Raw genomic sequence first — 14,223 nt, forward strand, 5'->3', positions numbered from 1 at the left:
TTATCTTTATTGTGCTTGTTGAATATATTTGGTGGTGTAGTGAAGCCCATGTGGAGTAGAACTCTCATGTGTATGCTTCTGTCTCTGCAGCTGTTTGTAAAAGAAATTATTTTAATCAGCTATGCCTCTGCAGGGAAGATTTTTATTCTTGGGACTGTGTCTCTTCACATACCATCTGTAAAAAGTAGTTTTACCCTGTCTGCCACATTGTGAGGATTCATACAGTTTGATATGGTCAAAACCACAGATCACGCATGTGTTTTGCCAAAATGCACAAATCCGCTTCTCTTCTACCCAAAACCCAGTGATTAAATATTAATAATTTTCTGATTGAACAAAATCATTAATCAGAAAATGCAATTGGGGTTTCATTCAGATATAGCTGTACAAAATGCAGCCAAGGGTCCTACATTGAGAAAACTTATAGTAGGAAGGGAAAAAATAATGTCTAAAAAGCCTTTGATAGATGTCACACAAATGCATATGATTTCCATATTTGCATTTAGTGATGGATATGTGCTGTGGGCTGAGCATGGAGACTAAGTCTAATGTTAGACTGCACTGATGCTGCTCTACACGGACAGGATATCTGAGCTCAGTAAGTCCAGATATGTCAGATTTAGTAAGTCCAGATATGTCAGACTCACTGCACAGTACTATGGAATGATTATAATTGCTGTGATCTGCTCATGTACAATAGATTAGGTGCATCCAGAGTGAAGCAACAAATATGCATTGACTGCAGTTCGAGTTACCAGAATCCTGCCCATGTCCCAAATCCTTGAAATGGTGTGAACTTCAGGGTGTTTGGTATTCTATATGTGTAACAAAGTTAAAGCTTACAAACCAACAGAGAATTAACTTGAGTCTCCAGGAAAGATGATATTTACATCAACAACAAGGAGTTGTGAGGACTTCTGTATAAAGTAGAATAATTCACAAAGAACATAGGCTGTATGCTCAACCACTAACTTTACAATAGAAAGATAGCTGTCTTGATAGGGATGTCTTTTACTTAAGCAATCCATGATCTCCTGCATGGATTTTCAGTACATTGAATCTGCCTCAGTAAGCTGCATGCTCCACCTGTCCCTGTTAATTTGAGCCAATAGGCATATTGAAGCACATAAAATAGAAATTGCCTCATCCACCTTAAAGCTTTTTGCTTGTCTTCTTTTCCCCTGGCTTACTGCATGGTGACCAACTGTTTATCATTTGAAAATGTTGCAACTGGCTACATCATGAACAAGCTGACTTGTTTTCCTGACTTTTACTGGAACACTAATTCTATGTCCTTCACCATAAGGTTTGTCTGCTGAGCAGTACAACAAATCCATCTAACCTCATAATTACTTCTTGTCATTTCCTGATGGATTGAACTATGTAAAGTGTGGATGTGATAAATTCTGCACTATCCCCATTGCAGGTTGCCTTACTAGGAATGTAATTCCCTCCATTACCTCTGAGCTTGGGGTGTTTTGTCTCTCTAGGAAAGCTCTGAATGACATAATTCTGACAGTACCCACTCAGATTTTCAGTTCTCCCTTACTGAGTTTTAGTCATGCATCTGGCTAAAACCAAGTTCTTTACAAATGAGAGCAACTTGTTTGAACGTCTAATGAAAACATTGTGCTTAGCTTTTGTGCTGAGCAGTAGTGAACCAATTGTTATTCTTTGTCAAGGTCAAATTAACATCTATACACTTCATTTTCTGGCATTGGGGTGTGTGCAAATCTCTGGTTTAAGGCAAATGAGCATCTGAGTAGCTGGAAAATAATGAAAGAGTTCACCTTACCATGAAAAGAGCTGGCCAGCAGTTAGAAGTAAATGAGTTTAGTTTAAAAATTCTTCCAGCTTTTCTCAGGACCACCATAGTCTCTTGCAAAATGCTGAAAAGTACATGGAGCACTTGCCTTTCTTTCTAGTGGGAATAATATAATAAATCCATGGTGCATGGAGCACTTGCCTTCTTTTCTAGTGGGAATAATATAATAAATCCATGGTGCATGGAGCACTTGCCTTCTTTTCTAGTGGGAATAATATAATAAATCCAATTTAATCTATCATTTGTGCTGTACTTTAGATAGAAAACCTAGAAAGTTAAATGGATGAAAGGTGTAGAGGGTAAGTCCTTTGAGGAGGGACTGAGAGGGCTGGAGTTGTTTAGTCTGGAGGAAAGAAGGCTCAGGAGTGGCTTTATCACTCTCTGAAACTACCTGAAAAGAGGGTGTTGCCAGGAGAGGGTCAGCCTATTCTCCCAGGCAACAAGTAATAGTATGAAAGGACATAGCCTTAAGCTGTGCCTAAGGAGATTCAGGTTTGACCTCAGGATCAGAATTTCATCATGGGAATAATTGTTAAACACAGGAAGTGGACTGCCCAGGAAGTGGTGGAGTCACTGTCACTGGAGGTATTCAAGAAATGACTCTGTGTTCCACTTGGTGCCATGGTCCACAATGTGGTAATCAGTTAGAGGTTGGACTTGATGGCCTCAGAGGTCCTTTCCTAAGGACTAGGTGATGCTGTGATGGCCTTAAAAATGCAATTATCATTTGCTAAAGTTTTGGTTTAATGAAATATGTTGTCTTCTGATGGAGTTTCATGTCAGTTACAGCCACTTGCATTTCACACCAAGATATGATGACAGTCACCTGTTTATCTGCAAATGGCTCACTTAAGTGACTGATTCTTTGGTTGATCATCTTTATCATACCTACTGCTTCCTACAAGGCATAAAAATGTCTTAGCAGATGTTTGGTTTCCTGTTGTTTTGGTGGCGGGGGGTAGGGTGGAGAAGTGAGGGAGAAGAGAGGTTGGCAGAGCAGTATCTAAGAGCTTTTGAATTCTTCTCTCTGAGTGCCTGGGTCTCCTTAGTAAAAGAATAAAGAGGAACAATGTTCTATGAGGATGCAACTCATTTATTTGAAATTTGCCTTTTTTCAATTTCATTTGTTGCAGATGCTTATTGTTTCCTGATAAATCATCTGTGACACTATTCTCGGTCTTCCTTGAAATCATTGGCTGCACCTCTGCCATTTGCCTTAAAATTTAATTGTGGTAAAGAGATTCAGAGGTGAACATAGTCAACTAGCATTTGAAGAGATGCAGTACCTTGCAGGACAATGCTAACAACCTCTTGCTTTTCATTTGGGTCCTGGGGCAAAACTGCAGGGCAGCTCACTTGGATGTCTGTGAGACCCAGGAAACTCATTATGAGATAGCATTGCTGTTCCTTTGGCACTAGTCTGTTGACAGAAGGTTGTTGGAGTTGGATTATTTCACTGGAGCTAATGGAAAGAAATGGCAGGGCTACTGTATAATGTGAGTGAAGGTAAGGGGTGACCTGGGAAGTAATGGATAGCTCTTGAAGACAGGCTGGTAGACCCCTGCATGAGCAGTAATTAATACTGACTAAGAAAGATTTTATATAATTGGAGAGCAATGTTAAAAATGGTACCTTCTTCCACCACTGAGCATTCTTGTGGAGTAGGAAAACGGAGGCAGCATTTCTTCTTTGGCCCCAGCTTTACATCTGGGCACATACTGCACAAGGTGAGAGAAGCCTGTGCAGAAGATATCTTACTGACAGAAGAGCTCACTGGAGTAGTCATTGGGATGTCTTCAGCATCCTCATCTGCATCAGATTTAGGTGTAATGAGAACAAGGCATCTGACCTAGTCTGGGTTTAACATAAATGAAGTCAGGATTCAAAAAAATACAAAGCTCCATCTCCCTCCTATTGAATTTCAAGTATAGCTCAATTGAAAACACACAGTTTATTATTCATACGGTGGTGCAGAGGGTTAGGATTTAGCTAAATTTTCAATAACTGAATGCAAGTTTTAAATAACACTGAAACTCTTCTCCAGGTTTTCTGGGGTAATAGGGTAATAATAGTAACTGGGCAAAGAAACATGAAAGGAATATTGAATGTAGCCTTGTTAAATCACAGTATTGTTAGGGTTGGAAGAGACTTCTGGAGATTGTTTGGTCCAATGACACTGCTAAGGCAGGGTCACCCTGAGCAGATTACACAGGAACTTGTTCAGGTGGGTTTTGAGATGTTCACACTGAGGGTTGCGCTGCCACCCTCAGTGTGAAGTTCTTCTTTATGTTAAGGTGAAACTTCTGTTTTAGTTTATGATCATTGCTCCTTGTCCTGTTGCTGAAGAGCTCTGAAAAGAACCTGGAACCTTCCTCTTGGCACCCACCTTTGAGATATTTTACATGTATAAACAGCTAAGGAAAGCAAAACTTTAATATTGCAGTCTCTTTTGATGTATATTGTGGATAATGAAGTAAAAGAATTCATACAGTTTTACTAGTGGAATAGGAGTATTCACAAATATTTCACAAATATGGCTTGATTTTTTTTTTTCATATTTCCTTTCAACAGAAGACAAATCATTTTAATACCTTACTATTGCAACACAAGCAATTCTCGTGGCATTTTTAATGTGCCATACCAAGTCTCTAGCTTTGATTTTAGCCCACTGGGTTTAATCTCTAAAGACAGGACTCCTCTTTCCAAAATTGCTTCTTTTTCAGAGTTAATTATGAGTGGAAATGGAGTATCTTTGTTACACCATAACCATGCAAGAAATAAAAGCTTTTTAGCCCATGAGGGACAGCTGGAAGCTGATTGAGAAACTGTGCTTAACTTCTGTCTCATACAGTATTCTAGAAATTTTATCAGTAGCCTTCAAACCAAAGTAAACTTTACTCCTTTTAGAAAAGGTGAAGGATTCCTGGTCTGGTAGCTGTAATCTTGAAACTTAGTCTGTTGTTACATTATCCCAGTGCAGAAGAGCAAAACTATTTGAAAGTACACTGAAGTGTTTGTATAAAGATTAATAAGTGGCAAGCAAAATATCCCTTAGACTTTACAGAGACCGCAGAAGAAGTCTGTAGCAAAGGTCTAGAGTTCAGTCCTTAAATCTTTTCAGTTTGGAGTGTCCTGTTCAGGCCAGTGGTGCTGCTGCTGCAAAAAACTTGTGCAAAATGCAGATTTCCACACCAGCTGAGTGTGTGCTCTGTAGTCCCTCTTTGATTCTGGCAGTGGGCCCAGTCCCCCAGGGTTTGATCAATTCAGTATGCAAGGGAAGGTTTAGTAACTGGGAGACTTGGATTGCAAACTCTTGTGTTCCTCAGCGTAAAGCATCCAAACGTAGGGTGAAATAACAGAGATAATCCTGTCAGGGTGCCAATTTTGCATGCCTTACGATGTGGCTGATATACATTATTTCTTTCAAGGGCTGTTTCCTGCCATTTTGAACCTGGCCAGCAATGCTCACATCTCCACCAATGCCACCTGTGGAGAGAAGGGACCGGAGATGTTCTGCAAACTGGTGGAGCACGTCCCCGGACGGCCCCTGCGCAACGCCCAGTGCCGCGTCTGTGACAGTCACAGTGCCAATCCCAAAGGCAAGCTTCACATGTTTTGGATTTTGTTTGTTTCTTGAGTTTGCGTCTTTTTTTTAACCCTTCCCCTTGAATACAGAGTGTATTGGGGTCAAATATGTTTTGGTTTTAGTCTGTCTACTATGTGAGTGCAATTACCTTGGAGCAAAAGGCTGACAAAGTGTGAGCACCGTGTATCACCACTGAGCACTGCAAGATCCAGTGACAACCTTTTTGTCTGAGGGCAGATTTCAGCCTTTACTTCTTCGTGACAGGAAGAGATTGTTCTCCATGTGAAACAAACGTGCTGGGTCAGAAGAGTTCAGTGAGATTTATTTTCAAGAGATGTTTAATTTTTTTGCTTTGAAACAGAGCAGCACCCAATTTCCAGTGCAATCGATGGTACCAATAACTGGTGGCAGAGTCCCAGCATTCAGAATGGAAGGCAATACCACTGGGTCACCATCACCTTGGATTTAAGGCAGGTGAGTAACATTTATGTGAGTATCATTAAATGGATGTAGGATACAAGCCAATACAAATTGATTGCAGCTCTTTGTTTAGATAAAACAAAAACAGTTTTTAGTAAAAAATATCATCCATGTTCTTTCTGTCTTGGTAACCAATTCCCATCTGTAGCAATTCCTTTGTCTTGGTAACGTTCCTCTGCCTAATCTTCTGTCTTTTCCTCATGCTTGTGTCTTTTCCTCAGCAGTCCTATGAGACTGTTTTCCTTCACCTTTTATTTCTTAAAAGTTACTTAAAGTCTGTGTTTTCAAGGACTTATTTTTAAACAGGAGTATTTTCAGGGTAATGGCCAAAGCACACGTTTTATAAGTGAGGATGCATCTGACTGATTCTGATCATAATCTTGTTGGAAGAAGCACTGGAAACACTTGTTCTAAACTATATCTTCTAGGAACTTTTGCTGTCTGCTGTTCTGCAGAACTGGGGTTTGAATTTCTGAAACAGTGATTTGTGACCCTGGGGAGTCTGGAACTGTCTGGGCAAAAGTTCTTTCCTCTGTTTTGGACACTCTCTATGGCCAAACTTGGAGGGATTTATCATTCTTAGAGAGGAGCATGCTAAACTGTACAGGGCATTTGCTAATTTATAAGTTTGTCTGCTAGACACGAGAATCAGAAGTCTCCTGCCCTACTCCAAGAATAGACAAAGTAATTGGTGAAGAAATTAATTTTTCTTGGCTGTTTCTTGGTTTTTTGCTTTGAACAGATCTATGTGGTGGCCTACCTAGGTTGTTTGAAAAGCATAGCTCAACAATTCCATATTAATATGGGGATGTGTCCCAACTCTGGAAGAAGCAGCTTTATTACTTATTAAGAAATGCATAATTGAGGTGTAGAATTGGTAAGAAGCTTCTGCAGGATCTCTAGACCCTGCTTAAAAGTCATTTTAAAGATTAAAACAGAGGGTTTAACTTTGATGTTTTCCAATAAAGCATAGATTAAGCAGGTGCCTGGTTTGCTCTTTAATTAGAAAGTAGAACTGTTACGATAATGATCACAGGGTGTCTTTTGTCAGTGACAGAAGGTTTGGATAGGATGTTAATGTTGTTTGAAGAGTTAACTTTGTGTTTGGTTTGTAAATGGACAAACAGGAAGGAAAAATGAAGGAGGAGGGGATGCCTTAGTTTTTATCCTCCTAGAACAATTTCACTTTGGAAACAGACCAGCTGAGCTGCCCTCTGAGTTATTTGTTCTTCAGTCTTAGTGCTGTTGATGTTTCAGCAAATACATATCTTTACTCTCCTGACCCATGCTCAGTTTCACTAATTTGATTTGAAAAGCTTCCCCTAAGGGGCCTTTCTTCTGTTTTCCCTAGAGAGTTTGAGAGAGAAAGCATCTAGGGCTATGCAAACTGAATGTAAATTACTGCTCTGTGAGAAAGGATTTGGTTAATAGAGATTGCTTGAAGTCAGTGAGTTATTAGAGCTGACTTGATGTGCTTACTTGAAACGAGTTAGCACAAGTAAAGAAAGCAGAAAAGAAAAGCGTACGAAGGACCTTAGTGATTTTAGCAATTGTTTACTTCATGCATTTGTTTCCAAATTACTTAAAATAGGACCTGTGAAAATATTCCTGAAAGTCAGTACCAGTGTTCAGTATAATTTCATCATTAGTACTTTTCTTTTTTTTACATTTCAAGCGTTGTGCATTAAATCTGTCAAGTACTGTATTAAAGAAAACAAGTCCTTCATATTTCCTTGCCAGAGTATAGAATATATTCACACCTTTTTGTGATGTTAAAAATCTGGTCATTATTTATGGGTGGATTTTTTGTGCAATTTGCAGAAGTTCTAGGACTAAGAGGAATTGATTGTTTCTTGGGATTATTACCAAGGTACAGTTTAGAGATATAATCCAAGCAGTTGTGTTGGTAAGTGCTGGAACATATCCTTGGCTGGCAAATATGGGGAAGATTCCCGTAGCTGGTGAACACTGACTCCACCCCAGTTTTCCTAGGTGAACCTCTATGACTATTCATCTCTTGGCTTCAAGTTGGAGAGAACAGAGGATGTTCTTTTAGCTAATATTCTACCTTGTTCTTAGTCTATTTAGTCTAAAACCAGCTTTACTACAGAGTAGTTTGATGGGATCTCAGTAAGAAAAGAAAGCTATCTAATAAAATTGGCATTGAAATTGCTGTTTTATCTTTCTCCTTTGCATTATCTGTGCTATTTGTAGCTAATATAGCATTTTAAAAGGATAGTGAGTGCTTATGTTATGATTTTCTAGCTCATATACATCATGACAACTAGGTACATTTAATCTAGTGTGCCTTTCAGTCTTTCTAGGATCCACATGTATGACAGCCTTTCCTTCCCATGCCCTACACCACTGCCTCCCCTTCCCCTTTCCATTAAATGTATGGCAATGATCCAGAACTGGGAAAAGAGCAGTGTAGCAATGAGGTGTAGGACTGATGTACAAGACACTAAGATTTGATTTATGACCTTGTGCTTCCTACACTGGTAGTTCCACAGAAACAAAATACACAGCAGCAGTTTTCTATAAAAACAGCATTTTTTTTGTCCGAGTTTGACTCCTCTGAGCAGTTGCCCTGTGAAATTACAATTCTAATAAATCCTGGCTATGATGCATTTTACTGGTGTGATTGAGCCAGCTGTAAAATATTACTCTGTGACACCATTAAATGAAGACTACTTACCTCAGTTTTATTGCCATGCTTTGGACTTTTAAAGGTATTTAAATGAACTCAGCATCCTTCGTATAGCAGAAAGGCAGATGTTTTGTATATCAAAAAGTTATTGAACTGCAAAGTAAGACTAGGTCTTCTTGGAAGACCCATAGTATTGAGTTGAGAAAACAGCTCCACTCCTGATTAAGTCATAGTTTATGAATATTCTGTGAGTACTGGATTACCACTCAGAGGCTGATGTTGGAGTAACTTGTAGTTTCTGCTATTACAAAGTAAAAAAGAATGTAAATATAATATGATTTTTCCAGAGCTTTCATCTTGAAATCAACGGGCAAGAAAAGGTTTCTGTAAAGATACATGGTTTGCTGATGTCAAAAAATGGTGTTCTGTTGATTTTACAGGACTAATGCTGGATTATTGTTTGTGGCAAGCTTTCTTAAAAGCCTTTTGTGGCCTTGTAAAACTGATGATGCAAGATTCAGGTTGTTCGTCTGTATATTCTTACAATAAAATTCTTGAATAAAATGAATTTCCTTTCAATTCCAAATTAATGTTTTCACATAGTGAATCAAAATTTTGAAGAAAAGATAATTAATGAGACTAGAAGTTCTGTATTTAGTGTATTTTGCACTTGTAATGTCACAGAATCGTCAGAGAAAAATGTTGCAAACACTTGCTTGGCTTCATAGTGTCCAAGAAGATGAAGCTGACTTTAGCTCTTAAAAAGACATTTCTGTAAACAATATAAGCTGATAAATATCCCTTCATCTAGTCTCCAACTCTGAGGGTATTTAAGAATGATTTATTTGGTGTCACTGGATCAGCATTCAGGGAAAAAAGGTTTTTAGAAAGTCTTAATTAAAGCAGAAATTCTTGTTTTGTTGGCATTGCAGCTACGAAAAAGGGTTTTAGTAGAAGTTTATTTGGCTGATCTTAAAAATCAGGATTGAAATGCCTGTAGAATGGTGCTTTAATATGGCTTGGGAATTGCTAACTTGCTCTGACTTGCCCTTTTTGCCCTTGTAGTTCAATAAGGCAATTAGTTCTGAGAAAGTTATACAGTCAAATTAAAGTATACGAATCATTACCTCTTGCTCAGGTTTATCACGTGGCTGGTTGGTGGGCCCTGAATGACCATGGAAAGTGATAAGAAACTGCCACTGATGTGCAAACTTGAAGAACTTATAAAAGTCAAATTATTTTAAAGTGCTCAAAAGAAAATCAGTTTTCATTACATGGTCTTCTTGACCTATTATGGGTTGCAGAGTCTGTGGGATAGGAGGTCTGCAAAACCCCTACCTAGAGATATTCCTTAAGACATCTTCATCTGTGAACACTGTGGACACCTTGGTCCCTTTCTGCAGCTTCATTCCCTTGCTGGGAAAGATAATCCCTGAGAATACAGGTTGTCCTGGTAGGCTGTCTTGTGACTTCTCGAGTCTGAGAACGTTTATACAAAGTCCTTTATTTATTTAAGCTATATTATTTTCAGGGGCTGACAGATTTTCCTGAAGTTGTTGTTATTCATTATCCTGTGAATTTGTCTGTGAAGTAAAATGGGATACCTGTGATCTATGTGTGTAAATGGAAGAGTTGAGAGGAGATTTAATTTGTTGTATTGTGCACTGAATTTGTGCACAGTTGCTGTCAAAATGTTAATATTTAACTGTCTTTTCCCTCCACTCCCACCTCACCAAGGAACTTGATATTTAAAATAAGTTTAACTTGTATAATCTTGTGAATACCTTTTACTGCAGCAGTTAGTTTGTGATAAAGGATAGCTCATTGTTACTAGTTGGAACCGGATTTAAAACTAGCCACATCAGCTGCAGACTATAATGGGTCTTGAAAAATCTCAAAGTAATCAAAAGTAGATCATTTGTTGTTCAGCCAACTGTGTAATAAGTAGGGAAGCAGCTTAGTTGATGACAGCAAGCAGAGTGGGGGGAAAAAATAAATAAAGAACATGTGAGAGTTTTTGAGGGAGATTTTTTAGCAGGGTATTTGAAAAATATTTGGGTTCGAGTCTTGCATCTTTTATGCGTTTGAGAAAGATTACTGACTTCAAAGGAACTTGGAAGTGCATAGCTGTTTCTAAGCCCAGTCAATAAAACTTTTCTAGTTTTAATAGTTTTGTGATGTTCTCATCTGTGATGGAGGAAATACCCATACAAGCAACTCCTGTCACATACAAGTGTCTTCTGGTTTTGGGTACTGAAATGATGATACACCAGTTTCTGCTTGGTCATAACTGACTCAATGAAGTCCAGGTTGTGTGTAGGGAACATAGTTGTTTGGTTTGAAGTCTGCCCAAATGGTGTACTTTGTTCCTTTAAAACCATGTGTTTTGGCTTTTATTTTTCAGTTGGAGATTGTTGGCATGATGTAGGTTTTATTTAAAAGGCATTCCTCTCTTCATGGAAGCTGGATTATAATTCTTGCTATTCATTTAACTTTGATCAAATTTTAAGATTATGTGAAACAACAAAGGATTCACAGACCCCAGAGAAATTTTATTTCTAAGACTGACTAAAGAATGAGCTGGCTTCTTCTTTTGCCTGCATCTGCTTGTATTGCTGAAAGGTCGCAGTAAAATCCTAATTTTCTGTAAATTTTCATATTTATTGCAACAACTAGAAATGTTCTGTTTGCATCTGACTGATTTTAACAGGATAAAACTGGAGTGCCTGTAAAGAAAGTCAGACCAAACGAACATTGTAGTTTAAATGATCTGATTTAAAAACCAGTAAGATTGTTTTACTTTTTAAAAGATATTATATGTAGTAAATCAATGGAAGATAAATATCACCAATTTTTTTTCCTTTTCATGTGTGCAAGATCTCCTAATCAAGGCTTTGTTCACTTAAATAATGTTTTGTTTCAAAAGTCGTTTCCTGAATTGCATGCAGAACACAGTTACTATTTATTTTTGTGAGTTTATTTCCCCATTTGGCAATATCAAAACCTGCTTTCATGTGGCAAGTATTGCTCTTGCCCTGGCTTTAATCTGTATTGCAAAAAAAAAAAAAAAAAAGAAAAAAAAAAGTCCTAAAAATTTAAATTTATAATGTATGAAAGAACTGATTGCAGCCAGATTGGAGCTTGAGCTCAACACAGTATTAATACTGCACATGCAGACAGGAATTATGATGATAATGGCAGCCGACCAGGCAGTTTGCTCAAGTGGAAATACATTTTCTGAGATGGCTGAATAATACAGAGTTTTTCTTTCATGCAAACCTGGCTTGTTACTCCAGCGTATATGAAACATTAAACTCCTGTATAGAAGTCGTATGAGGTTGCAAATGCAGCCTGTTTTTTTGAGTGAGGTGATGTAGCAGGTCCTGAGTAAGGGAGAACATGATGGCTCTGCAGTAAGTGCTCTTCAGTGTTCATGTCTGATGCTGTCATGAGTTGGGGGGCCAGTGCAGGTTATCTGGCTGCGTGACAAGGCAATTTAAAAGGTGATGTGAACTTAATTACTGCCCTGCCTACTCACAGAAGTGCTGAACAATCCTGTTGTGTGCATGGGGATTTCACTTTGGGTTGTTAGAAAAATAGTCAAGATAGCTGCATAGTTCACATACATCTCAATGTTACATAAGAATATTAGCTATTTTATCATGCTTATTTTTGTCATGTTCAGCTTATTTGTCTGTGTATTTTTAGCAGTGCCTGTAAGTAGTCTTTTGCTGAAGTAACTTCAACAAAGGTTGAAATTGTAATGCAAAGGGGTTTTCAACATGGGTATAAAAACTTTTCAGAAATGTTATTTCAAAGAAGATTACATTCCCTGCTACATTGTAAACCAATGAGCTTTTTGGGCTGCATCTATAAAAAGCCCCACAAAAGCAAACAACCAAGCACAAAAAAAAACAAACAAGAAAACCCAACCAAACCCCAGTTTTTTGAAGCCCTCCGTGGTTCAGAAAAGCCAAACATTTCCCACAGATTGTTAAACCCATCTAATCCTTAAGTGTGCAGTATAGTTTAGATTTCAGCTATTACATCAGCACAAACTGATGCCCTGGACACAATTCAATGGACCTCTAGTCAAACATTTGTGCAAAAAATTTATCCAGAGTTACTTGACCAAATTTTACCCTCTGCCCAGGCAAACTGTACACTGCTTTTAAAATTTAAATTTATTACCCAGTTGGCTTCTGGTGGTGTTTTACAGTACAGTGAAGTGTTAAAATTTTCTTCTTGCATTTTTTTTTTCAGGTCTTTCAAGTTGCATATGTCATCATCAAAGCTGCTAATGCTCCACGACCTGGAAACTGGATTTTGGAACGCTCCATAGATGGCATGGAGTTCAGGCCGTGGCAGTACTATGCAATTAGTGATACTGAATGCTTAACTCGTTACAATATCACACCAAGAATTGGGCCGCCAACTTACAAGAGGGATGATGAAGTGATCTGCACCTCCTATTATTCCAGACTAGTTCCCCTGGAACATGGAGAGGTATCTTTTGGTTTTGTAGTTGCAGTTTGTGATTAAGGACGTGGAGTGATCACAATTTGAAAACATTTGTAATGCTGTTACAGAGTATATCACCCTCAGCACTATCAGGTCATCTGTTATTCTTTTTTAATCACATTATCTTTACATCATGTAGTATAGCAAACTTCTAAATCTTGGGATGAAGTGTGTCTTTGGTTCTATGTGTTCCCATTACTAAACTCTTTGTTCTTTCTTTCCATATAATTTGATGGTAGCAATTAGCTGTGAATTATTAGTTCCTTTATCCCGAAAAACTATAACAGCTGCTCTGTGTTCTGCCAGTTTTTTTTAGTAGAGAAAACTCCTGTGTTAGGAACACCTGGTTGTGTGAGATAAAGCAGCTAACACTGTTGAAGTTCTCAGCACAGCTGGAACTCCTAAACAAGCCTTGGCCTTGTTTCAAGGATGCAGCATAATTAAAAGGGCTACGAGTTGTGCAGTTTTGCTGTTGATTGTTCTTTCTTTTAACAAACTCTATTCATGGTACTTGTGTAATTTATTATGGAGAGACAGCCACACAATGAAATGATACATTAAAACCAGTGATTATTCTATCGTGAATGCTATAATGTATGACTGTGATAATAAGTGTGGTGTTATCCCATGGAGAGTGCTAGTAACTCGTAGCTTCATAGAAATCACATGTTTTTATTTCTTGGTTAAAAAAAAGATTGGACTGTATGTAGCCATTCACGTAGAATTAAAACTAACAGCAAGAAAAAAAAAAAAACAGTGAAATTCAGTAAAGTCATACTTACTTTAATAAAATGTTGTGAGCATGTGATCAACATAAAACTGACAGATCGGATGGAACAAAGAAACCTAAACCTGTCTCTCCACACAATTAACCAGAAAACCCTTACTGACTGTGTAGGAGGTTGACTGTATAGGAACAGTGCTGTTTGTAATGTGCATTTAGTAGGCCATACAACTCCAGCTCTAGGGATGCCAGAAATTCAATTTAGTGTTATTTTTTTCTCATTCTTTTTTTCCTGATGGCACACATAATTAATTGGGCTACATCATCAAAACACTACTTTTTTTCTGAGTGTGGTGGCAGAAAAACATAGCACAAAAAATTGGAAGAATTTAATTTCTGTCTTCTATGGAGAATCTCAGAATCTTTTAGGTTGGGAA

The 14,223-nt window shown here is 38.0% G+C and overlaps 1 protein-coding gene across 1 annotated transcript in view; it reads left to right on the forward strand.

Annotated features, from left to right (window-relative positions):
* The window catches only part of LAMA1 (laminin subunit alpha 1), a 98,724-nt gene that overhangs the window by 14,619 nt on the left and 69,882 nt on the right, over positions 1 to 14,223 (forward strand). The window contains exons 2-4 of the mRNA XM_059843661.1: positions 5,254 to 5,424; positions 5,773 to 5,885; positions 12,805 to 13,047. Coding sequence (XP_059699644.1) covers positions 5,254 to 5,424; positions 5,773 to 5,885; positions 12,805 to 13,047 — 527 coding nt within the window. The remainder of the gene's footprint in view (positions 1 to 5,253; positions 5,425 to 5,772; positions 5,886 to 12,804; positions 13,048 to 14,223) is intronic.

Source organism: Haemorhous mexicanus, chromosome 1 (genome assembly GCF_027477595.1).
Source record: "Haemorhous mexicanus isolate bHaeMex1 chromosome 1, bHaeMex1.pri, whole genome shotgun sequence".
Classification (NCBI taxonomy): domain Eukaryota; kingdom Metazoa; phylum Chordata; class Aves; order Passeriformes; family Fringillidae; genus Haemorhous; species Haemorhous mexicanus.